General features: G+C 39.7%; 3 protein-coding genes and 1 long non-coding RNA gene across 6 annotated transcripts; 2 read left to right on the forward strand and 2 right to left on the reverse strand.

The window, feature by feature from the left end:
- The first annotated feature begins 402 nt into the window (after positions 1 to 402).
- Positions 403 to 16763, forward strand: LOC102076130 (aflatoxin B1 aldehyde reductase member 2). Its single transcript, XM_013277062.3, has 8 exons — positions 403 to 783; positions 2496 to 2591; positions 2834 to 2956; positions 3245 to 3316; positions 4340 to 4424; positions 15196 to 15295; positions 15404 to 15578; positions 16201 to 16763. The coding sequence occupies exons 2-8, from the start codon at positions 2568 to 2570 to the stop codon at positions 16372 to 16374; spliced, it is 753 nt and encodes a 250-aa protein (XP_013132516.1). The 5' UTR covers positions 403 to 783; positions 2496 to 2567; the 3' UTR covers positions 16375 to 16763.
- Positions 8546 to 10961, forward strand: LOC112846909 (uncharacterized). Of its 2 annotated transcripts, XR_003220126.1 has the most exons (3): positions 8546 to 8843; positions 9236 to 10049; positions 10154 to 10961. It is a non-coding gene; the product is annotated as an uncharacterized LOC112846909 (long non-coding RNA). The 2 variants fall into 2 exon arrangements; XR_003220125.1 differs by having other exon boundaries at positions 8563 to 10049.
- On the reverse strand, positions 11014 to 14591 carry LOC102075886 (uncharacterized). 2 transcript variants are annotated; one of them, XM_005459007.3, is made up of 4 exons: positions 14181 to 14591; positions 11919 to 12012; positions 11649 to 11736; positions 11014 to 11535 (listed from the first exon to the last, which is right to left on the reverse strand). In XM_005459007.3, exons 1-4 carry the CDS (start codon positions 14236 to 14238, stop codon positions 11161 to 11163), a joined length of 615 nt encoding a protein of 204 aa, XP_005459064.1. In that variant the 5' UTR covers positions 14239 to 14591; the 3' UTR covers positions 11014 to 11160. The 2 variants fall into 2 exon arrangements, with proteins under 2 accessions (XP_005459064.1, XP_005459065.1); XM_005459008.3 differs by lacking the exon at positions 14181 to 14591 and adding an exon at positions 12217 to 12444.
- Positions 16560 to 22457, reverse strand: mrto4 (MRT4 homolog, ribosome maturation factor). Its single transcript, XM_003454535.4, has 8 exons — positions 22339 to 22457; positions 22014 to 22072; positions 21795 to 21898; positions 19132 to 19213; positions 18976 to 19043; positions 18741 to 18892; positions 17152 to 17228; positions 16560 to 17070 (listed from the first exon to the last, which is right to left on the reverse strand). The coding sequence occupies exons 1-8, from the start codon at positions 22364 to 22366 to the stop codon at positions 16921 to 16923; spliced, it is 720 nt and encodes a 239-aa protein (XP_003454583.1). The 5' UTR covers positions 22367 to 22457; the 3' UTR covers positions 16560 to 16920.
- Positions 22458 to 22780: the final 323 nt, after the last annotated feature.

Genomic DNA, 22780 nt, shown 5'->3' on the forward strand with positions numbered 1-22780 from the left:
CTAGCCGCTCACAATGGTGGAGAGAAAAGTTGATTCTGAAAGCAGAGCCTTTCAGCACCAGTGGGTGACTGAATACATGTTTACAGACATTGCTGGTAAACCCGTGTGTCTTATTAGTGGAGCTAATGTGGCTGTAATTAAGGAATTTAATTTAAGACGGCAGTACGAGACAAAATGTCAGGATAAGCTGAAAAACCTAAATGCAGAGCAGAAACTACAGAAAGTAGAAGAGCTAAAGAATCTGACATTTCAGCAGACTTTTTTCACCAGAACAAAATCACAAAGTGAAGCTGTTGTGAAAGCAAGCTTTATTGTAGCAGAGGAGATAGCCAAATCAGCCCGGCACTCTGAAGAGCTGCATGATGAAGGTGTGCGACGTCTTGTGTCCAGACAAAACGCAGATTTTGGCAAATGTGAGCCTGAGGACAAATACGATTGCTGATCGGGTTTGTGAGATGGCCACTGATTTAAGAACACAGTTGGGTGAAAGAAGCAACAACTTTATTGCCTACTCTCTTGCTGTGGATGAAAGTATAGACATGATGGACATTGCACAGCTGGCCATCTTCATCTGTGGAGAGGAAATATTGAACATTAAATCAATGCACGGGACAACGACAGGAAAAGTCATTTTTTAAAACGTATGTCAAAGTGTAACCAACATGAAACTGCCCTGGGACAAACTTGTTGGACTTATAACAGATGGAGCGCCGGTGTTGTGCGGTGAAAAAAGCGGACTAGTCAGCAGGATGCGAGTAAAGATGCAGGAGGAGAACTGTACCGGTCAGTTATCAGCATATCACTGCATCATACACCAGGAAAGGCTGTGTGGTGAAGTCCTAAAAATCGAGCATGTAATGATCACCGTAACGCAAACCCTAAATTTTATCTGAGCTAAGTTTAAATCACCGTCAATTTCAGTCTTTTATGTTGGAAATAGATTCAGAGTTTGCCGACATTCCATATCATACAGAAGTCCGTTGGCTGAGTTGGGATAAAAATTCTCAATAGAGTTTTTGAGCTCAGCAAGGAAACCTGTCAGTTCATGGACATGGCATGTATGATGCGGTGAAGGCATTTCAAGTGAAGCTGTCACAAATGCACCAGTGCAACTTGCCTCACTTTCCCTGTTGCCAAGTAATGTTGCACCAAGTCAGCGGACTTTGCTGAACTGCACCTGTGCAGATTCAGATGGAGCTGCAGTGTAATGATACACTCAAGGGAAAGTACCACACTGAATGGCCCGCACAGTTTATTAGTTCCATTTCTGAAGCAATGCCCAGCTCCGTCTACATGCGGCTCCAACCTTGTGTATGCTTTCATTTATTTTTTCTGGGGGTTTTGGCAGCATGTTCATATTTCTAACTTGCATAATTTTGACAGGATATATTTTTATGAAGAGCAAAATATTTAAAGTTAAAGTTTATTTTTTTTAAAGTTTATTTAATCTGGAGTAATATTCCTGTCTGTTTTTATTCATATTTATGTTTAAAAAACATTGTTTTAGTGTGTTCAATAAATGTTTATCTTGCTTGGCCCGCGACCTAAAGTGTGCCTTGAGTTTTGGCCCCCTGTGCAATTGAGTTTGACACCCCTGGCTTACGCTTACAATTCAGCACAGGAGGGAGGGGGTTAGTGAGTCCTGAGTGATTCGCTCACTCTATGATTCAGCACAGGAGGGAGGGGGTGAGTGAGTGAGTGATTCGTTCACTCTATGATTCAGCACAGGAGGGAGGGGGTGAGCGAGTCCTGAGTGATTTGCTTACCCTACGATTCAGCACAGGAAAGGAGGGGGTGAGTAGCTCAAATGTGCTGTTAGCATGTTAGCAGAGCGATGCTACTGTGAACCGAGGAGCTATTGTCTTGATGTGAGCTTCTACTCAGGGCTTTTTCTTCCAGTTCAGAGCAGAAATGTTTTTGTTAAGATACTGGATGTTGTGTTTTTCTCCACAATTTTAATTATAAGCTAGATATATTGCTGCTAACAGCAACAGGGATGAGTCAGTGAGTCAGTTGGGCTTGTGAATCATGATTCATGAGTCAGTAAAGTGATTCTCGAGTATTGAACGATTCATGATTCGCGCATCACTAAGTCATATGGTTATCACAAATTTTCAAATCTATATCGTGATAAATACTTTTGGCCATATCGGCCTGCCCTAGCAGCACTTAATCTGTTCCTGGCATGCATGAATCCAGAGTTAAAGATACGTGGCGCCTCCTACTGCACGGAATGTGTAATATCAAGCAAGACGTCTTAAGAGCTTAAAAGAATGTGATTGGACTTCTTTAACTTATTGAAACCTCGCCTTCTTTCAAGTTCTTAAGACTAACACGCGTAAGATGACTGAGGGCCTACACAAACATCAAGATAATTTCAATTCACAGGTTCAAGGGAAATATATAAAACATCAGGTTTTTGTTTGTCCTATTTGACTGAACGGACATGTCTCATGAAACTCTTTGTGTGTGTGTGTGTCTGTGTGTAATTTCAGAATGGCTTCATCAAAACCCTATCGTAATACCGGTGAGCCGTACAGGAGGCTGCCATCCCAACTGTGAAAGTAATGTGTCTTAAAGTAACCTCAAAAGTAAGTGATTGGCATTTCTCTGATAGACATGCAAGGCCCAAAGCTGTCCATAATAATACACCCTCGCAGCAGTATGTGACGGGACCAATCTGTTTAGATTTGTCATATTTCAAAGCTTGGCCTCCCAAATTAAAGCGGGTAAAACGTACACAATTAGAAAATTTGGAATGAGCAAATTTGGAAGCACAAGATCATTGCTTTCCAGTAAGGACACAGCAATCTATGTCAGCGCGCCCATCCAGGTCAGTCAGCAGCTGGAGGATGAGGCAAGGGTACTTCTGGGGCCACCCATCACCTTGATCTCACTGACCAACATCGACCAATCCCAGATGATTTACGTGACAGTGAAGGGATGGGTCACAGCTGTAAGTTTCCCCACATTTATTTACTACTAACACATTTAGATGTAGCTTAAGGTTTTAAATGTTTCATTTTTACTGTCCCAAGTTAAAGTCAATACACCTAGCAATAGGTTTTTTTTTCAGGCACTTGCAAAACAAAAATCAAATAACTGAAAATCAGAGAATGACAAAAGAAAGAGGATGGTTCATTTGGGATTTACAGCATGGAGAGCCAAATCTTAACCATGTACGAGTTAAAGTACGATACAGTTATCTATTTTTACAATAAATGTCCTTCTCTGTCACATTTAGATGGAACCCTTGAAAAAAATTGAAAAGGGACAGGGGCCAGCAGTCCCTTTGCAGGTTATAAATCTCAAAGAGGTACGGAATATATCTATAACTATATATATATCTATATTTATCTAGCAACTCTTCCGTTTTTACTCGAAGGGAGCGGAGCTAAGTTCAAAGACATCAAGGACTTCACAGACTTAAAAGGATTTAAGTTAAGACCGAGGTCTTATATACCCCTCTGTTACAATGGATTTTTGAAAGCCAGTTTTAACAAAGAGAGAACAAATTATCAGCAAACAAATACACTAATCTTTTTACAATGGGCAGTAAAACATCTAAGGATAATCCAGAAAATGTCAGGGGTGACGCTAGCTCCAAGAAAAAATGCCAAGACGCCCCTGGCACTAGCACGAAAACAGAGGCCCCAAAGAAAACAGCACCAGCTCCTGAATGTGACGCTAGCTCCAGGAAAAAACGCCAGGACACTCCTGGCACTAGCACAAAATTAGACGCCCCAGAGAAAATAGGCTTATGTCACATCGCAATACATAACGTGGGTAATTTAAGAATGTGTGTCACTAATGTTGATAAAAGTAATAGTAGGAAAACTGAAGTTAACATTCTGAACTCTCATTTGCTACCTAGTAGCAAATATCAATAGCCTTAAATCGTATGAAAAAGTTTGTAGAAAACAAATTGTAGACTTTAAATTGGCTAGTTTTAAAATTGTAATGGCTCTTTTTAATTGATGAAGTTACTTTTCGGAACCCATTCACCAGTCGCGGCAGATTGCTGTCCCATCACTGAGCCTGGTTCTGCTGGAAGTTTCTTCCTCTTAAAAGGGAGTTTTTCTTCCCCACTGTTGCCTAGTGCTTGCTCAGAGGGGTTTGTCTGTTTAGGTTTTCTTTTTAATAACTGAAAAAAAGTTAACATCAATTAAAGAGTTTAAATTTTACACTCTTCTTTCTGTTTGTTTTTTCATTGTCTGTAAGTTGAATAAATACACGTGTTATTTCTTATTTAATTCAAACTGTGGGTAGAAAATGCAGAGACAATGCTGTGCTGTCATGTGACCACAACATAAAGATATACTGTACTGGCATTACAAAGGTTGGAACCTTTCAGAGCCTATCAGAGCACTGGGAACAGGAAATTGCTTACCACTGCAGGAAGTCACGCCTACTCACCTCACCAGGTAAAGATCTTGGGTGGTCTTTAACACCACATTTATGTATTGTTGTGATACAGTTAAAACAAGCAATTTAAGTTGTTTGAAGAAAGCATGGGTACATTAAGACAATAGTTATCACTCTTGCATAGTGTGTTTTATAGTAAAAAAAGGACCTTTTGAGTTCCATCATCATTATGCAAATTCTCATGAATTGGTAACTCAGTAGGTAGCGTGGTGGCCCCATGACAAGAAAGGCGGGGGTTCCAATCCACTGAGCGGCTACCCTGAGGTATCCTTGAGCAAGTTACCGTCCTTACACACTGCTCCCCGGGGCTGCTCACTGCTTCACGGCCCACTTAAATGCAGAGAAGAATTTCCCCACGGAGATCAATAAAGTATTTTGAGATGAGAGATAGCCTTTATTTATCAGTTGCAGTTGACCACAACTATAATTATCTAATTATTATTATTTTTCACCTTTTCATCAGGTAAACCCTAGACAGCCTAAGGTGGCTAAAAAAAATGCCAGAAGACTGCCACAGTTAGAAAAGGTGTTTTCTTTTTTTAATTAGCAATAGATACACCAGCTTTCAAGAAGTGAACTTTGTTTATGTGCAACAACAATATTTGATGGATTAGCAATATTTGCTTCTCAAAAGTGAGGACTTGCGATGTATGCCACTGTGTTTTAAATATATTTTGAGTCTTGGACAAAACCTGCAATTTTTAACTTGTTCTCCAGGTGACTGTTAGATGTTGAACCCTCATAATGTCCTCCCGATTTCCATACACCTGTGGTCCTCAGGGGACAAAAATGTCCCCACTTCATTTGAGTGGTTTTTAAAGTATAAATTGTCAATCACATCAGTGTTACACCTTAGTTTTACTTAAGACAAACACATTACAACAAAATTTACCCTACATTTTACAATTTAGGGGCATCAGAACTTGTTTAAATAAAGTATACGCTATTTTTCAGCTAAAATAAAACAAGACAATAAAATATTTAAGTGTTTAGATTATTTTGACTATCCGAATAACCACAGAGTGTTGTATGTTGAACTTTAGTGAGAATGTTTTTTTTGAAGCATTTAAAATTTTTAAATGGCAGCACATAGTCACACCTGTGATTCTCAAGGGACAAAAATGTCCCCACTTCATTTGAGTGTTTTGTAAAGTATAAATTGTCAATCACATCAGTGTTACACTTTAGTTTTACTTAAGACCAACATATTACAACAAAATTTAACCTACATTTTACAATTTAGGGGCACCAGACCTTGTTTAAATAATGTATACGCTATTTTTCAGCTAAAATAAAACAAGACAATAAAATATTTAAATGTTTAGATTATTTTGACTATCCGAATAACCACAGAGTGTTGTATGTTGAACTTTAGTGAGAATGTTTTTTTGAAGCATTTAAAATTTTTAAATGGCAGTACATAGTCACACCTGTGGTCCTCAAGGGACAAAAATGTCCCCACTTCATTTGAGTGGTTTTTAAAGTATAAATTGTCAATCACATCAGTGTTACACCTTAGTTTTACTTAAGACAAACACATTACAACAAAATTTACCTACCCTACATCAGAACTTGTTTAAATAAAGTATACTCTATTTTTCAGCTAAAATTAAACAAGACAATAAAATATTTGAATGTTTAGATTATTTTGACTATCCGAATAACCACTGAGTGTTGTTGTTGAACTTCAATGAGAATGTGTTGTTTTTTTTTTGAAGCATTTAAAATTTTTAAATGGCAGCACATAGTCACACCTGTGATTCTCAAGGGACAAAAATGTCCCCACTTCATTTGAGTGTTTTGTAAAGTATAAATTGTCAATCACATCAGTGTTACATTTTAGTTTTACTTAAGACCAACACATTACAACAAAATTTACCCTACCTACATTTTACAATTTAGGGGCACCAGACCTTGTTTAAATAACGTATACGCTATTTTTCAGCTAAAATAAAACAAGACAGCTAAAATAAAACAAGACAATAAAATATTTAAATGTTTAGATTATTTTGACTATCCGAATAACCACAGAGTGTTGTATGTTGAACTTTAGTTAGAATGTTCTTTTTGAAGCATTTAAAATTTTTAAATGGCAGCACATAATCACACCTGTGGTCCTCCGGGGACAAAAATGTCCCCACTTCATTTGAGTGTCTTTTAAAGTATAAAGTATAAATTGTCAATCAATTCAGTGTTACACCTTAGTTTTACTTAAGACCAACATAGTACCACAAATTATACCTTTCATTTTGCAATTTAGGGGCACCAGGCCTTGTTTAAATAAAGTATACTCTATTTTTAAGCTAAAATAAAATAAGACTAAAATATTTAAATGTTTAGATTATTTTTTCTATCTGAATAACCACAGAGTGTTGTACGTTGAACTTTAGTGAGAATGTACGGTGGCCCCTAGAGACGTACAAACTCCAAACCATGTAAAAACTCCGAAGCACGTACAAACTCCAAAACACGCACAAACTCCAAAACATGTACAAATTCCAAAGCATGTGAAAGCTCCAGAACATGTACAAACTCCAAAACACAACAGAAGTGCTCCAGGATCCTAGTGGCTACACAAGCCAGGAAGTACCAACGACTGGATTTGGTGTGTGGTAGTATGAGTATATGTTGTATATGTTTGTGCTTCGGAGTGGTGATGCGCGAATCATGAATGAATCGTTCAATACTCGAGAATCACTTTACTGACTCATGAATCATGATTCACAAGCCCAACTGACTCACTGACTCATCCCTGTTGCTGTTAGCAGCAATATATCTAGCTTATAATTAAAATCGTGGAGAAAAACACAACATCCAGTATCTTAACAAAAAAATTTCTGCTCTGAACTGGAAGAAAAAACCCTGAGTAGAAGCTCACATCAAGACAATAGCTCCTCAGTTCACAGTAGCATCGCTCTGCTAACATGCTAACAGGTCATTTGACCTACTCACCCCCTCCCTTCCTGTGCTGAAACGTAGGGTAAGCGAATCACTCAGGGCTCGCTCACCCCCTCCCTCCTGTGCTGAATCGTAAGTGTAAGCGAATCACTCAGGGCTCGCTCACCCTCTCCCTCCTGTGCTGAATCGTAAGCGTAAGCGAATCACTCAGGACTCGCTCACCCCCTCCCTCCTGTGCTGAATCATAGAGCGAACGAATCACTCACTCACTCACTCACTCACCCCCTCCCTGCTGGCTCACAGCTTCTTCTTGGTTGGCAACCAATGTTAAGGCGCATTACCGCCCCCTGGCTCACAGCTCAGTGGACATTTAGATGAGAAAATATATATTTGACACATTTAAGGAAAATACTAATAAAATAAAATAAACAAAATAAATGTTCCCTTTAGACATTTTTTTTTACTCTTTTTTGCTCTATAAAATAGTTGTTTTCTTTTAGAATCACTCATCTTAGCAGTAGGATATACATGAAAAGAGAAACAAATTAAGTTTGAGTGAAAATGTACATTTTTTGCACTCTCTGGTCAACTGACTCAGTGGATCAAATGACTCAAAAAACCCGATTCACTTTGGTGAGTGACTCATTAAAACTCAATTCAGTAAAAAGAATCAAATTTACCATCACTACTTCGGAGTTTGTACGTGCTAAGGAGTTTGTACTGCTTTGTCTCTAGGGGCCACCGTAAATATACTTTTATTTATTCACTCCACATAAAATGTAATAAATAAATTATAAAATACGAAAACCAACTATTTACATTTCAACTTTGAACTATTTAAATTTTCAGCTTTTTCCTTTTAAACAAATTTAAAGTGAAACAACACAAAACACTGCAAACAACAACCTTCGAAGACCGAGAAGGCCGGAAGTGCGAGGCTGTGAAATGGGACGGTCTAGCCTTCGGATTTGCGTCACCGCTGTCTCGGTGGAGTTTAATAATAATAATAATATTGCACTTGCAAATATGCGATGTCTTGATAAACCAAGCAGATATTTGAAATTTACACAGCTACTTTCTCGCCTGAAAATATGTTAAAAGTTTATTTTGTGACCCAGAAAGATTAATAAGACTAATTTTAAAACTTAGTAGCGGCCGCCATTGCTGGCAGCTGAAATTTGGCTGGGCAGCGCTATGGTCGTGTCCAAATTCATGGGCTGCATCCTCCTGAGGACCCGGCCTTCACGGTCTACGTGGGCCGGGTCCTCAGGAGGTCGGGTAGGCCGGAAGTAAACAGCTGTGAAATTGGACGGTCTAGCCTTCTCGATCTACTCCCGCCCTTAATTCAGAGTATTTCCGGTCGTCAGTGCCACAGCGCGAAAAGCGAAAATGGACCCCGAAATATTGCTCCGTTTTTTATGTACATTTTTAATTATCGACGAGCTAAAAAAAAACTGTGTCGCCATCGTCATCGCCGGCATGTTTTGTACTCCAGGCTCATCAGAGAAAATCATATCCAGGTAAAACTATTAATCTAGACGCATTTACTTAGCTAGTTTTATGGATAATTTCAGTGACTGAATGACGGCGGTCATTCAAAATATATGAACAAAATCTCTTAGAAAATGTTCTTCTCTAAGTTTAAATTTATTTTCAATTATTCATATGATCCTGTTACTTATTTGTGTACATAAAATTGCAGTAAAATTGTCAGAAAGCTGAAAACAGGGTTATTTTTGAGTTCACAAAAAAGCTTAGCTACACAGATGAAATGTATAAAATGTTATTTCTCAGTGTTATCTATTTTACTCAAGCTTAGCAATCAGAATAATGCTTTGATGTCATAAAATAAATGAAGTCATACCTTTCTGTTAAAACTGTTTATGCTGTTCTCCACCTTTTCCTTAACCAGACAAGGCCATTGTACTGCAGGATTAACCAAAGTGTACCAGTCCTGGACCGTTTTTTTAGCCAGGAGGATCCAAGGCCTGATTTTCGGCTAAGCAGGGAGTCTCTGGCAGTGTTGCTAAATCTCCTGAACCAGGATCGGCGGCATGGATGGAGTGCCACAATTGAGATCCTGGTGTTTCTTTTCTGGTTGGCAAGTGGAGCATCCTACAGGGTGGTCTCAAGAGTGTTTGGGATGCCTCGTTCTACTGTCCACTACATCGTCCACCGAGTCACAAAAGAGGTGTTGGCCATTCGCTACCAGGTCATCCACCTCCCAACAACCCCAGAGGACCTGGAGGTAGTGTCCCGTGGGTTTGCAGGGCTGGCACGCCACAGAGCCTTTATGAAAGCGGTGGGTGCAATCGACGGCTGCCAAGTGGCCCTGATGGTCAGTGCTATAGGAACAGAAAACTGTTTCCATCCATCATCTTGCAGGCTGTTTGTGACCATCGGGGCCGCTTCATCGACACATACGTGGGCTGCCTGGGCCGGTGCATGATTCCAGGGTGCTCCGCCACAGCCCACTGTACAGTCAGTCAGTCTACCCTCCTCCAGGGCATTTCATCCTCGCAGATGAAGGGTACCCATGCCTCCAGCGTCCACTCCCCCTCATCACACCCTACAAGAGGCCAGTCCAAGGTGTGGGAGCCCAGCGCTTCAACAGCCATCATTCCAGGGCACGCTCCATAATAGAGCATGGTTTTGGGATGATGAAGAACAGGTTCAGGGCCATCTTCCTGCAAGCGCTGGAGGTGCACCACACCTTTGTACCTCATGTAAGTGACCACCCAATGTCAAATTAATTGTATATAATTGTGTGTGTGTGTGTGTGTGTGTGTATATATGTGAAAGAATAATGTGTGTATGTATATCACTACAGGTAATAACAGCATGTGCCGTCCTCCACAACATTTGCCTCAGTGCTGGCGACATTGTGGCTCCTGAGGATGAACCTGAGGGAGATGGAGCAGAGGATGATGAGGGGGAGGCTGGATTGGAGGCAGTCAGTGGTGCTCTGTGGCGGGATCAGCTGTCTGCAGAGGTGTCTGCCCTGGAGGAGGTACCACCAGACCATGACTACTGTTAACAGGCAAGTAAACATTTATCTAAGCATCTTTTTTAATACCACTTTTTCAAACTGTTGTCTGCTACAGAGTCACGAGTATTATACTAGTAGTGAATCCACTTTCTCTGGTTTGCATATTTCTGAAAAACCTCTTAGTGGTGTGGCAGCCGTCGATTGAGTCAGCCCTGCAAACCCGTGGATGGACGATGCAGTGGACAAGGGGAGGAAGCATCCTAAAACTCTCTTTGCAGACCACCCTGTGCGATTCTCCACTTTCCGACCAGAAAAGACAAACCACGGGTCACAGTCGCAGCACCCCATCCATGTCTGATCTACCTTCGGCAAATCCAGCAACGCTGCCAGAGATTTTCTGTGTGTGATCTTTCAAAGTATATTAAAAAAAACAGTCCAGGAACAGGTCACTTTGGTTAATCCTGTGTGAAAAATTGTAAATATTTGTATATATTTGTATATATTTTTTCCTTCTCTGACTAAAATTCATGTTTTAGAAATATTCTTGTTTTATTGTTATTTACCTTTAAATATCAATTTAAAACTCTTCAAAGTTTGATTATGTTCATACATGTTAAAAACAACTGTAAATAAAATGAGTTCAGTGAAATTTGTTTTCATCAATTTATTCATAATGAAAAACTTTTAAAATAACACAGAAAAAAGTAAGAAATGTTTTCAAAAAAAGAATATCTGAAGGCACAACCAATTTGGGAACTAATTTTCATTAATCAAAAACTTTTAGAATGACATAACAAATAGAACAAAGTAAGAACATTATTTGAATATATTTTTAACTTATTTAGGAACTAATCTTTCCAATATAGAAAAAAGTCTGTCCATCCTGTCCCTGCTCTCCTGTTCTCTCCTCTCCTCAGCCTCCCTTTGGTACTGCATGTCCTCTTTGATGAGCTCAAGGAGCTCATCCCCCCCCTATCCCTTCTCCTCTTCCTTCCCGTTGTTGCTGGCTGACCTCCTTCCTCATCTGTCTCCTCTTCCCTCTCGCTTTGGTCACCCACTGCTGTACTTGGCCCTGGAGTGTCCTCAGGGAGAAAGGAAATAAGGACAGGGGACCTAATGGAAGGCCTCTGTCCCATCACCTCATCCATGAGGCCAAACCAGGGCCAAGTAGCAGCAGTGGGCTTCCCACTGACTCCCTGTCCTGACCCTGGACACTTGCAATCCTAAAGGCAGAGGAAATCAGAAATGACAGACAAATATAAACAATACAACGTTTAGTAAATGTACATTTATTAAATTTCATTCTTAAAAAATATCTTCTTGACAACACACATACTTTGTATCTTTTCTTTAAGTTGTCCCACTTCTTTTTGGCCTGCAAGGGGGTGACTTTCCCTTGCAGGCCCATCTTCTCGAGAATAGTCCTGATCGCACACAAAAAAATAAGAGAGAAAACCATAACAACTATGATAATCCCTAAATCCAAAAGTTTCCACAGCAGAACACAAGAGCAATATCGTCTGGACATCACAGGTTCTGTACAGAATGAGGGTTATTGAAACCGTACTCAGATTAATATGATGTGTAAATTGATTTATTCGTGTACCTCCATCCCACAGTCGCTGAATTTTTTACCCCGGTGAAGAGGTGATTGTTTTCTCCTCTAGTTTTAATGAAGTCTGCCGTTTGCTCTTTGGTCCCTATAAACATATCACAAAGAAGTTGATTGGGAAAAATGTAAGCGGCAATGAAAAACCGCGGGACCCACCATACAAGCTAGTTTACGGACACTTTTTATGAAGATCGTTTAAATAAATATTACAAGTCTATGCAAATTCACAACCCTAACAACATAACCGCTATAAAAATTTAACTTTTGTACCACCAGATTTTCATATACTTACATTTAAAAGTGTATTCGTCTCCCGGTTGATCTTTTTGTGCCGCCATCGTTACGTGAATGAAGTTCTGTGCAATTAATTCTGGGCCGGCTAGCTATTGAGCTGGTGGGGTAACAGACGTCTCCGAAAACGTCGAAGCACTTTTGCAAATATGCGATATCTTGATAAACCGAGCAGATATTTGAAGTTTACACACCCACATTCTCGCCTGAAAATATGTTAAAAGTTTATTTTGTGACCCAGAAAAATTAATAAGAGTAATTTTAAAACTTAGTACCGGCTGCCATTGCCGGAAACTAGAGTTTGGCTGGGCCGCGCTATGAATTCTGGGATATGGTGGGCCACGAAGGACACACCCGACCCATCCTTCAAATTCGGGGAAAAGGAGGACGCATTTGTCGGCTGCATTCGGAGGAGTTTACGAACTTGGACAGCCTTCGGCGCGTCGCTGTGACGTAATCGGTCTACAAATGCGGCCTCAGGAGGATGCAGCCCATGAATTTGGACACGACCTATGAATTCTGGGATATGGTGGGCCACGAAGGACACACCCGACCCGTCCTTCAAATTCGGGGAAATGAAGGACGCATTTGTCGGCCGCATTTGAAGGAGTCGACGAATTGGGACAGCCTTCGTCGCCTGGCTGTGACGTAATCAGCCTTCAAATGCGGCCTCCGGAGGATGCAGCCAAGGTTTTGGGACACAGCTATGGGCTGCATCCTCCGGAGGCCGCATTTGTAGGCCGATTACGTAACAGCGACGGGATGAAGGCTGTCCAAATTCGTAGACTCCTCCGAATGCAGCCGACAAATGCGTCCTCCTTTTCCCCGAATTCGAAGGATGGGTCAGGTGTATGCTTCATCGCCCACCATATCCCAGAATTCATAGCGCGGCCCAGCCAATTCCAGTTTCCAACAATGGCGGCCGCTACTCAGTTTTAATATTATTGTTTTTACTCTTTCTGGGTCACAAAATAAACTTTTAACATATTTTCAGGCAAGAATGTAGCTGTGTAAACTTCAAATATCTGCTCAGTTTATCAAGACATCAGATATTTGCAAAAGCGCTCCGACGTTTTCGGAGACGTCTGTTACCCACCAGCTCGGTAGCTAGCCGGGAGCTCGAGGTTCACTAGAGACGTCGAGAACGGCAAACTCCCGGCACATCATTTTCAGATCATCGCGGTCTTTTGCTACTCAGGTTAAACGTGATTTAAAAGTCACTTAGATAACTTAAAAATTTTATTGTTTGGCTTTTTTCAGTGTTTTATTTGTTTGTGAGTAAATCGGTTTGGCTGAGATTAAAGTTATTAGATTAGATTAGATAAAATAACTTTATTAATCCCTCGGGTGGGTTCCCCCGGGGTTTTCACATAGCTGAATAAATGTCAAACAGAAAACTGATTAAACAGAAGCGTGAGATGGTCTAGAATTTACACCAGTGTCCTGTTATATTTTAGATAGCAAGGAGAAGACGGCTGAGTTTATTAAACTCCACCGAGACAGCGGTGACGCAAATCTGAAGGCTAGACCGTCCAATTTCACAGCCGTTTACTTCCAGCCTACCCGACCTTCTGGGGACCTGGCCCACGTAGACCGCGAAGGATAGGTCCTCAGGAGGATGCAGCCTATGAATTTGGACACCCCTCTGGATTCGGTTAGTCACGCTTCTCACTTCCGGAGTACTTCCGGAAAGGTCAAAAGGTCAAGTCAAAGGTCATCAATCAAACTCGGGCCCTTTCTCAATTCTCAAAGTTAAATTAAGAGGGACGGCTGTAAAAACTACGGACCTTTGACATCATCACGTACGCTGGTGTTCCAATTGTACAAATTGCGAGTCCGTACTTGCCGAGAACCCACGGGAGTATGGACTTGCCGAGAACGCAAGCTACATTCTTAGCTACATCTTAGCTAACAACCCGAACTAGCAGATTCAACTTGTAATTGGCTAAAAATAACTTAGCCTACCGGTGAGAGGGACGTTGCTAGCTGGCAGTTTTTTCAAACGATGTTGAAATTTCGACATTCCAACACTTCAAATGCTTCAGGAGCTGTCCGCTCAGCGCAGCATCAGCACCACGTAAATACATGGATACATCCGTAGACTCGAGACAGAATTCACAATGCGTTTTCGGGACTTTCAGGTGTATGGACCAATGTTTTCTTTTCTGATCAAGCCAGAAAGCTTTAATGAGCAGCTGGATTTGTCTCGCATTAACTGGCTGAGTTAATGCCAGTTAATGTGACATCGAAATGCAGCCGATTGAACTGAAAAGCTCGACTCCGTGGGGGTCAAAGTTTGCAGAACTACGAACGCAGCTGGAATCCATAGCTGTGCGTGTTCATGGAGCTTGCACTTTCACCTGCTGGACATCACTACCTGACAAGTTTAACTGTCTTCAGAACATTGCAGAGGCATTATTGACAGTATTTGGCTCTACATATCTGTGTGAGCAGATTTTCTCTCACATGAAGAGTGTCCTCAGGTAGCCGTCTGAATGCTGGACACTCTGACACCTGTGTCTCTGAGTGGGAGACCAGAGATCACATTAACATGTGTATCACTGTATCAACAAACATGCCATATTGGACCAGTTTATTTTTCTTATCATTGTTGTGAGGAGACCATAAATAACATTTGCATTTTATGTTGTACAGTTCATTTGGTGTTATGGATAAAAAGTGTATTTTTTTTTTTTGTTTAAAAATAGCTGATAACAAATATAATTCTATAAAGTTGTTATATATAGTGTGTAACTGTTCATATAGAGCGTTATTAAATTTATTGCTAATGCAATCATATGGCACATTGACTTCTGAGGAAATTTTAGATGGCACTCATCATCAGAAAGGTTGCCAACCCCTGCTTTAGTTAGTATTTTTTGCCTTGTTAACATTACCTGTGAGCTAAAATGTGTCCTGGGTGAGTGACAGCATTAAGTACATACTGTACTGAGTTCTGACATTAGTCCTCCTCTGCCAGGTGGCCTTCTGACAGGGAAGTATCACTATGAAGATAAAGATGGCTCCCAGCCTGCAGGACGATTCTTTGGCCACAGCTGGGCTGCAGCATACAGAGACAGGTGAAGATCAGCTGACTGCTGTTGAAATATTTACCAACAAATTGTTTTATGTTGTTGAATGAGATTTTTGTTAACCATAACCTTGATTGTGCTCCTGTTCTGTGGAAGATACTGGAAGAAAAGTCATTTCCAGGCCATAGAGGTGGTTCTGCAGGCTTTGGAAACAGCGTACGGGTCAGAGAAACCCTCGCTGACTTCTGCTGCTATGCGCTGGATGTATCATCACTCTCAGCTTAAGATACCCACATGGACAGCTGCAGTGACAAAAAATGTTATGCTCATGGTAATTTATGTATTTACCAGGTAAAGATTAGCCCTATGGTTAAAGTAAAAAACGGAACATTTGAAATTGCTAGTATTGGAAACCTGAAAATTAAGAACTTTGAGTTACCACTGAAACACTGCTTTGTGGTGTACCAGTAAGCCTGAAATGAAGTCTCTTATTTTCTGAAAACTATCCCAAGAGTCAGTAGTTACACAGCCTTTGAGGTTTTTCACTGAAAGATTTTAACTAGTTTTTAAATTACTGTAATTATGTTTTAGTGCGGTGGAAATGCCCCTACTGGAGGTAGAACAAAACACGAGTGTTTTTCATATTGTCTGCAGGTTTGTAATATTTGAAATGGATTCTTTTAGAAAAAAAATACCACAAAATACCAAGTGAATAGGAGATGCTGCATGTAAACTACATATTCTCTACTGACCAAGATTTTGTTCCTATTTTTAAATTGTAACAAATCCTCCACATATAAAAATCTTAATAAATTAAGACTCCAGCTGTGCAATTCCTGTTTTGAGTATTTATATTAAATTGTCAGCTACAGCTGCTCATAACCTTACTACGAGCTATAATCTCATAACCCCCTTGCCATAGCAGTGTCGTTTTCTCCAACTCGTGTGTCCAGGGTGATCTTGGAGATGGAGTCATTATTGACATGTCGAGCATGGAGCAGCTTCAGCAAAATATGGCTGCTGCGGAAGAGGGTCCTCTGGATCAGAGAGTGGTCGATGCCTTCAAAGAAGTCTGGAATCTCGTAGCCCACGAGTGTCCAAACTACTTCAGATTAGGACCTTCTTGATCATTTAATTTTACAGAAAAATGTTTTTCCAAATTACACTTAATTAGGCTTTTTGAATTCTCCCCTGAAATGTACATTTTCTATCCTTTGAATAGATCAGTACACCTTTTGCATTTTTAATCAAAGAGCACTTCATTGTCATGTCTATATTTAAAAAAAAACATTAACACTCTTTCATGGAAAAATAACTTTCTGAAGACTCTGGATTAAATTTGTCACATCAACAAAACGTGTATATTATTCATGAGTGTTGGTTTAACATGAACAGTGAAAGGAAAGGGAATTCTACACAATATCAGTCCCTTATTGTGCTGAGGGAACTTGGCAGAACAATGACATCCCAAACGATTTAATCCTTTGAATACAGTCCACATTGTCCAAAACTAAAATTCAAGATGAAGGACAGAAGTTCATGTTTTGTAGGTATAAAAAGACCAGAAAGACTACAGAGTGCAACACTGGCTGTCAGGATGAAAGCTAAATTAAATGTCCGCCTGCTTTTGAAAGCAGGATTTTTTTTAAAAATTCTCCTGCCTTGCAGAAGTTTCATTCTGCATCATCTTCATCATCATTATCATCTTCCTCATCTTGCATAGACTCTTCCTCGCCAGCAAAGTTCTCAAACTCGCCCGTTTCTGAGTTCCACATACATTTGATCTGCACCTTGAATTCTGCCATCTCAATACCAAAGAGTTTCTGTGGACAAAAAACAACCCTCAGTCAACTGAAATACATTTAGTGTGTGACAGTCAACATCAAGTAAAATGAAGAACTCACCAGAATACGAGCCTGCTCTGGAGTGAGCGTGTCCCCCTCTTTACAAACTTCATAGTCCTTCAGCAGTGTTACCACTCCTGTAGCACAAGATAAAAGAAGTTGGTTTTATATTTAAAGCAGTGAATTCACACATTTCATGAACACACTAATACCGACTCGGACCTGATTTGAAGCAGCTTACATGCTTACATAGACTGTATATACTGTCTAGACTGTAGCTACAATACATCTCCCAGTTATAGTGAAGCCTCAACCTGCTGTTGTCATCTTTCAGCATTGAAATAAGATGTGAGGGGTGGAACTAACAAACAAATGACTGACTGACACAGCACGCTCACGCAATGGCCACTTGTCAGTCACAGGTTTGGTCTGCCCTATTCTGTTTCATTGTCCTTTTTCACCATACATGCATCTTATTTACAAGCTGAACATCATTTGACAGAGGCTATAAAGTCACCTGTACTACGGAAAAACGACTTGGGGCTTATTAAGCCAACTTTCAGTTTTTACATTACAAAGGTTGTTCATGTCTTACTATGGTAGATCGCCATGGTAACATCAGCCCTAACCTGCTTTGTAGCAGATCATGTTTAAGATAAGAGATCAACACACAAAACCAGTGACCAATCAGTACTCTAGAATATAGCACAGATGCAAATATCAAGTCTGTCCTTCCATGAAGGTCCAAAAAAAATTCCTAGGAGCAACTTTATTCATCCATTTTTTCTCTCCTGCTTTCTACTAACAGTTTTATACAGGCAAGTAATTTGACATTTTCTACAATTATTAATACAGCAATATCCTAAACCTTGAACTCGTTGACTTCAGAAAAAATGAGTCCACTTACTAGTTTGAAGTACGATTTTATTTGTTTTATGCATGCATACAGCCTGTTTCAAACCACTGGGGTTGCAGCTAAACCACTGGGGAAAACTACTTCCACTTAGGCAACACTTTAATTTAACTGTAATTACAGTCAGAGCTTGCCATGTTTAATGACAGGGCAGTTGTACTGATAGGTCTTTGCCACTTTTCCCCTCCTGGGAAAATAAATAGACTTTATTTAGCACTTTTACAATCTTGCTAACCACACCACCTAACGCACAGATATATTCCTACAGTGCTTTTGAACCTTTTTTGATCTAACATGTTTTATTTTTCATTTGTAAAGTATGCCAGTCTGCTGTCACAATACCCGTCCATGTTTGTAAGTGATCATATGCTGCAAACATTGCCTTTTTTGGGGACTGATTGGGGAAACTCTGGGCTAACTTTACTGAGCTGATAATCACCTTTGTGTGACTTCCCATCAGTAAAAGCTCTGTAGTACAGGGAAGGATTTACTTGGACTTCTGTACAGTCTTTTTTTTAAACCAGATGCCACATGCTGATCATTATAAAGAATGTCAGTTTAAGCCACTTCCACATTGGTTACACTTTTCAGTCCTGGAAGCTACAACCATTTTTTATATACAGATTGTGATTTGTCAAGTCACAGACCTCCATTGCTTCAATACCAATTTTAAAAAGTTAAAATCCATTGAGTCACGGTGTTGTAGTGGGTGACAAGAACAGTCCTTTAATCTCACCTTTCTTTAGAGCAGTGGGAAGCCCTAATTGCCTCAGTTGGGGTTCCATTGAGTGAGTAAACTGTTCAAGGGGTCCCTCATCCAGAGTCACATCCATCTGAGCCTGGTTTCCTGCGCGAGCATAATCCACCTCTTTGAAATGACTGAAATATCTGTGGGTAAAGAACATCGCTTAGTGATTCAATGAAGACATTGGAGGATCACTGCAACAAAGATGAATTTAGCATAGCCTTACTCTTGTACTTCCTCCTTTGTTTTATTTGTGAATAGTACACCCACTTCTCCACGCAGATGCTTGCCGACCTGAACATTATCAAAATGAATAAACATATTCAGTGACAGCAGTAAACCACAGCAGTAACTTTTCAAGTTTGTCTGAGATCTTGCTTACCTTGTGCAAATTATCTTTGTATTCATCTGTATCTCTTTTCCCCAAAGCAACAATCATGACTTTATTTTTGCCGAAGAAGAATCTGTGGAACAGAGATGAGATCATTTACACTGTTGAATAAATATAGGCTCTTTCCAAATACGTGTTTAACATTCTTACGAACTTTGGTGGTTCACATCAACATGCTGCAAGATAGAATTCAAGTGTATCCCATATAAATACAAACATGAATCATAATGATGCTGACTTCTTAAAAATGATTGATATTTAAGCTGATTACTGACCAATAACAATCAATAGACAAGATGTTTAACTATGAGATAATATGGTTACTTTTCTTCTAGAAAAAAATCCACACCTATTGTACCCATTCAGTAATATTCCTTATCCTATAGTCAACGTAGAGCTGGGCGATATAAGATTTTTTCATATCACGATATGTTTTTTTCATTTCAGGCGATAACGATATATATCACGATATAAGCCAAATAACTACATTTGTAAGATTTAAATGTGCCGTTGCTCACAAGTAAAATGTGAAATAATTAGCAGCTTGTTTTAATTTAAATATTTATTTCCCATAATAAGTTCAACAGGGCAGATGTACTTAAGGAACATGAGACTTCAGTTTCAGATAAATAAAGGCAAATATTGCAAACTACAAAAACTGCAGCCGCTAAAGCGTTTAAGTTTCAAAATAAAACAAACAAAACAGACCACTAAATTGTCAATTCCACTTAGAAACAAAATTTTAATTCTAAAAATAAATCTTAGTTGGTTTTACAGAAGAACAGACAAAATTGACTAACTTTTGTCAATATCAAATAAACTGAGAACTAAAAGGAAATTCTTAATCTCTCCTTGTTGTATAGCTTAGCTTTTCAAACAGTTTTAACAGTTACTTTAGTCTGACAAAAGCCGAATGACGAATTAGCGCTTTCAGTCAGAGATTGAGCATGCACCGCTTTATTGTATATCCAGACTTGCTTTCGGCACAATTTACAGTGCGCGCTACTCTGTTTTTTGTCAGACTTGAAATAGCCGAAATACCTTCACACTACAGAACTTCTATGGCCCTTCCGTTCGACAATCTCTCCGGAATTGGAACCATCATCGTTTTTTTCTTCGGTAACCTTCGGTCACGCTCTCGGTTGATTTTTCTCTAGTCGGCACACTCACTTCCTTCATTACCTGGGCAGCCCGGCTAGCTGCTTCCCAAACAAATACACATGTGCGCCTTGACACTTGTGCTGCACATAACAAGTCATGTGACGTGACGCTGTGGCTGTGATTGGTTCGGCTCTGCGCTACTTAATTTGGATTGGCTGTTCTTTTTTTCTTTTCTTTTTTTAAGAGGACAAGAGAGATGAGGCCTATCACAATAGTTTAATTTTTCTATCGAGAAAAAGTTATTTCGCAATACATATCGTTATATCGCCCAGCTCTAAGTCAACGTGTATATTAATTGTACTATTTTACCAAAAACTTTAATTTCCATACTTAAAAAGGAGTTATAAGCAAGAAACCATCCAAAATAGTATCTTTTCTACACACAAAAGACCAACATATAGAAAATTTCTAAACTCTGTTTCATGCCTTTAATTCAATTTCTCCTCCTCTTCTCTTTAATGTAATTTTACCTCCACTTGACTGTAACTGCAGACGTGCATCCTACTTACTGGCTCTGTTAAAATAATCAAGCCAACTAACAGGCAACTTAAGATGAGGGAAAAAATGTAGTTAGAGACTGTAACTGATGCCTCATACTATACCACAGTGGAAAACCGACACCTAAAGAAGAACACATGCAATCTGGAGGAAATTAACCCACATAATCTGAATTTTTTAGCGCTTCTATGAACTTGCCATATACCTGCTCGCACTACTGCACTCGAATAAAATGAAGACAGGGGAAAACATAAAGCGAAATTTTACAAATTTCATGGTAAATGGACTCCTTTTTGAGCATTCAAAGTGCTTTATACAACACATATCATTCAAATAAACGTTCATACATGCACTGTTTTCTATCTCTAAGTGTTTTCTATCTAATGTTCACACATTGTTTGTCATATTTTTCATGCCAAATGCTTTCAGTTGCTAATCGGTCTACATATTACACAGTCTACTTCAGCGCCCAGACTCTTCTACTTAGAAGTCATGCTGTTGTAATACATGCATTAGCATTTTCTTGCTGAAACATGGATGGATGGGAGAATGGGATTATATCTTTCTCTAAAACCTGTATATACCTTTTAGTACTTTCCAAATGTGTAGACACTGATCCAGGTTTTTACCCAAGTTCTGATAACAAGTTCTTTAGTCTGGAAAACAGGGGGTCCATATGTTGCTGCTATCAAATGCAAAATAAGCTAGATTTTTACCTTTTTTCAGTTCAAAAATTTGATACGTTTTCTAAGTTCTATTGTGGATATGGGTTTAGGTGATTTACAGATGTCTTCTATATTTTACACAGCATCCCAACATTTTACGAATTGGTCTTGTCCATGTAATTATTTCTTTCTCGAAGGGCTCCAACAAGACTAGAGGTGGCAATGTCACCGAGAGAACCAAGTGCAACCCAATCCTTAATACGCACTCACACGTACCTTAGTGCAGTACTAGGACTGAGCCTTGAAATCAGAACCCTAAGATGTAATTACCTGCTGTGTTTCCACGCTGTCCGGATGTCTTTCAGCTTGTTATTCCTCATATTAGCCACCGAGAATATGAACAGGTTTCTGTAGGTGTCCACACATTCCCGCAACTAAAGAAAAAAGATTAGGTTTAGGTACTTCAGGTGTTTTGGAACAGACCTAGCCTAGCTGAACTTAACACGTCAACGTTACAAAGATGGTGACTGCAGCACTGAAAACACTCACCTCCTGAATTAACTTCTGTTTTGACTCCAGCCCCTTCTTGGCTGTTTTAGTTAAAGAAACTGAAGGGAAAAAATGGGGGAAAAATGCGAAAACTCACGATGAACAAATGTCAGCCTGCAGTTTGCGTATACACGTGTATGTATCAATGAGCAGCCAGGAGTACAACCATGCTGAGGCAGTTAAGCTAACGCTAGCTTTAGTTAGCCTCTCTTTTGGTAGCTTTCACTAGTCAAAAAGAAGTTTTACAAATACAACATCACTTAAAACACTTCACCGACGCCCATATGCTTTTACACTTGAAAAAAATGTACTATGCTTTACTCACTCTTCTTATCCCTCTTTGATTTCGGCATGATTCCTCCTCACGATGCCACAGCAGCAGACGCACACGTGAAGTAGAAGGACCCCAAGTGTTTCTGTTTGGGATGGCTGACTATGTACTGCCTGACATAAAAACAAAAAAGCGTTATATATGTATTAATAACAAATAAATGTTTGAATTCTATAATTTTTGTCACCTTAGTAATTGTGATTTGCCGCTATATAAATAACACTGAATCGAACTTAATTACACATTAAGACTAAATGATACGGGCAGCACGGTGGCTAGCCCTGTTGCTTTACAGCAAGAAGGTCCTGAGTTCAATTCCACCATCAGGCTGGGGTCTTTCTGTGTGTTTGCATGTTCTTCCCGTGTTTGCCTGGGTTCTCTCTTGCATCAAACTAGGCACTCTAGTGATAGTGCTTGATAACATATTATACATGCA

The sequence above is a fragment of the Oreochromis niloticus genome, linkage group LG5 (genome assembly GCF_001858045.2).
Source record: "Oreochromis niloticus isolate F11D_XX linkage group LG5, O_niloticus_UMD_NMBU, whole genome shotgun sequence".
In the NCBI taxonomy this organism is placed as follows: domain Eukaryota; kingdom Metazoa; phylum Chordata; class Actinopteri; order Cichliformes; family Cichlidae; genus Oreochromis; species Oreochromis niloticus.

Excerpts from the sequence above, each read along its gene's own strand:
- LOC102076130 (XM_013277062.3), top strand. The coding sequence starts at position 2,568 with ATGTGTCTTAAAGTAACCTCAAAA. Across the intron at positions 2,592-2,833 it reads GTCTTAAAGTAACCTCAAAA|GTCAGTCAGCAGCTGGAGGA; the intron begins GTAAGTGATTGG and ends GCGCCCATCCAG. Across the intron at positions 3,317-4,339 it reads AGGTTATAAATCTCAAAGAG|GTTGGAACCTTTCAGAGCCT; the intron begins GTACGGAATATA and ends GGCATTACAAAG.
- LOC102075886 (XM_005459007.3), bottom strand. The coding sequence starts at position 14,238 with ATGTCGAAATTTCAACATCGTTTGAAAAAACTGCCAGCTAGCAACGTC. Across the intron at positions 12,013-14,180 it reads TAGCAACGTCCCTCTCACCG|GGACCAAAGAGCAAACGGCA; the intron begins GTAGGCTAAGTT and ends ATATGTTTATAG. Across the intron at positions 11,737-11,918 it reads TCAGCGACTGTGGGATGGAG|GACTATTCTCGAGAAGATGG; the intron begins GTACACGAATAA and ends GTGTGCGATCAG.
- mrto4 (XM_003454535.4), bottom strand. The coding sequence starts at position 22,366 with ATGCCGAAATCAAAGAGGGATAAGAAGA. Across the intron at positions 19,214-21,794 it reads ACAGCGTGGAAACACAGCAG|ATTCTTCTTCGGCAAAAATA; the intron begins GTAATTACATCT and ends TCTGTTCCACAG. Across the intron at positions 17,071-17,151 it reads CAGAGCAGGCTCGTATTCTG|AAACTCTTTGGTATTGAGAT; the intron begins GTGAGTTCTTCA and ends TTTTGTCCACAG.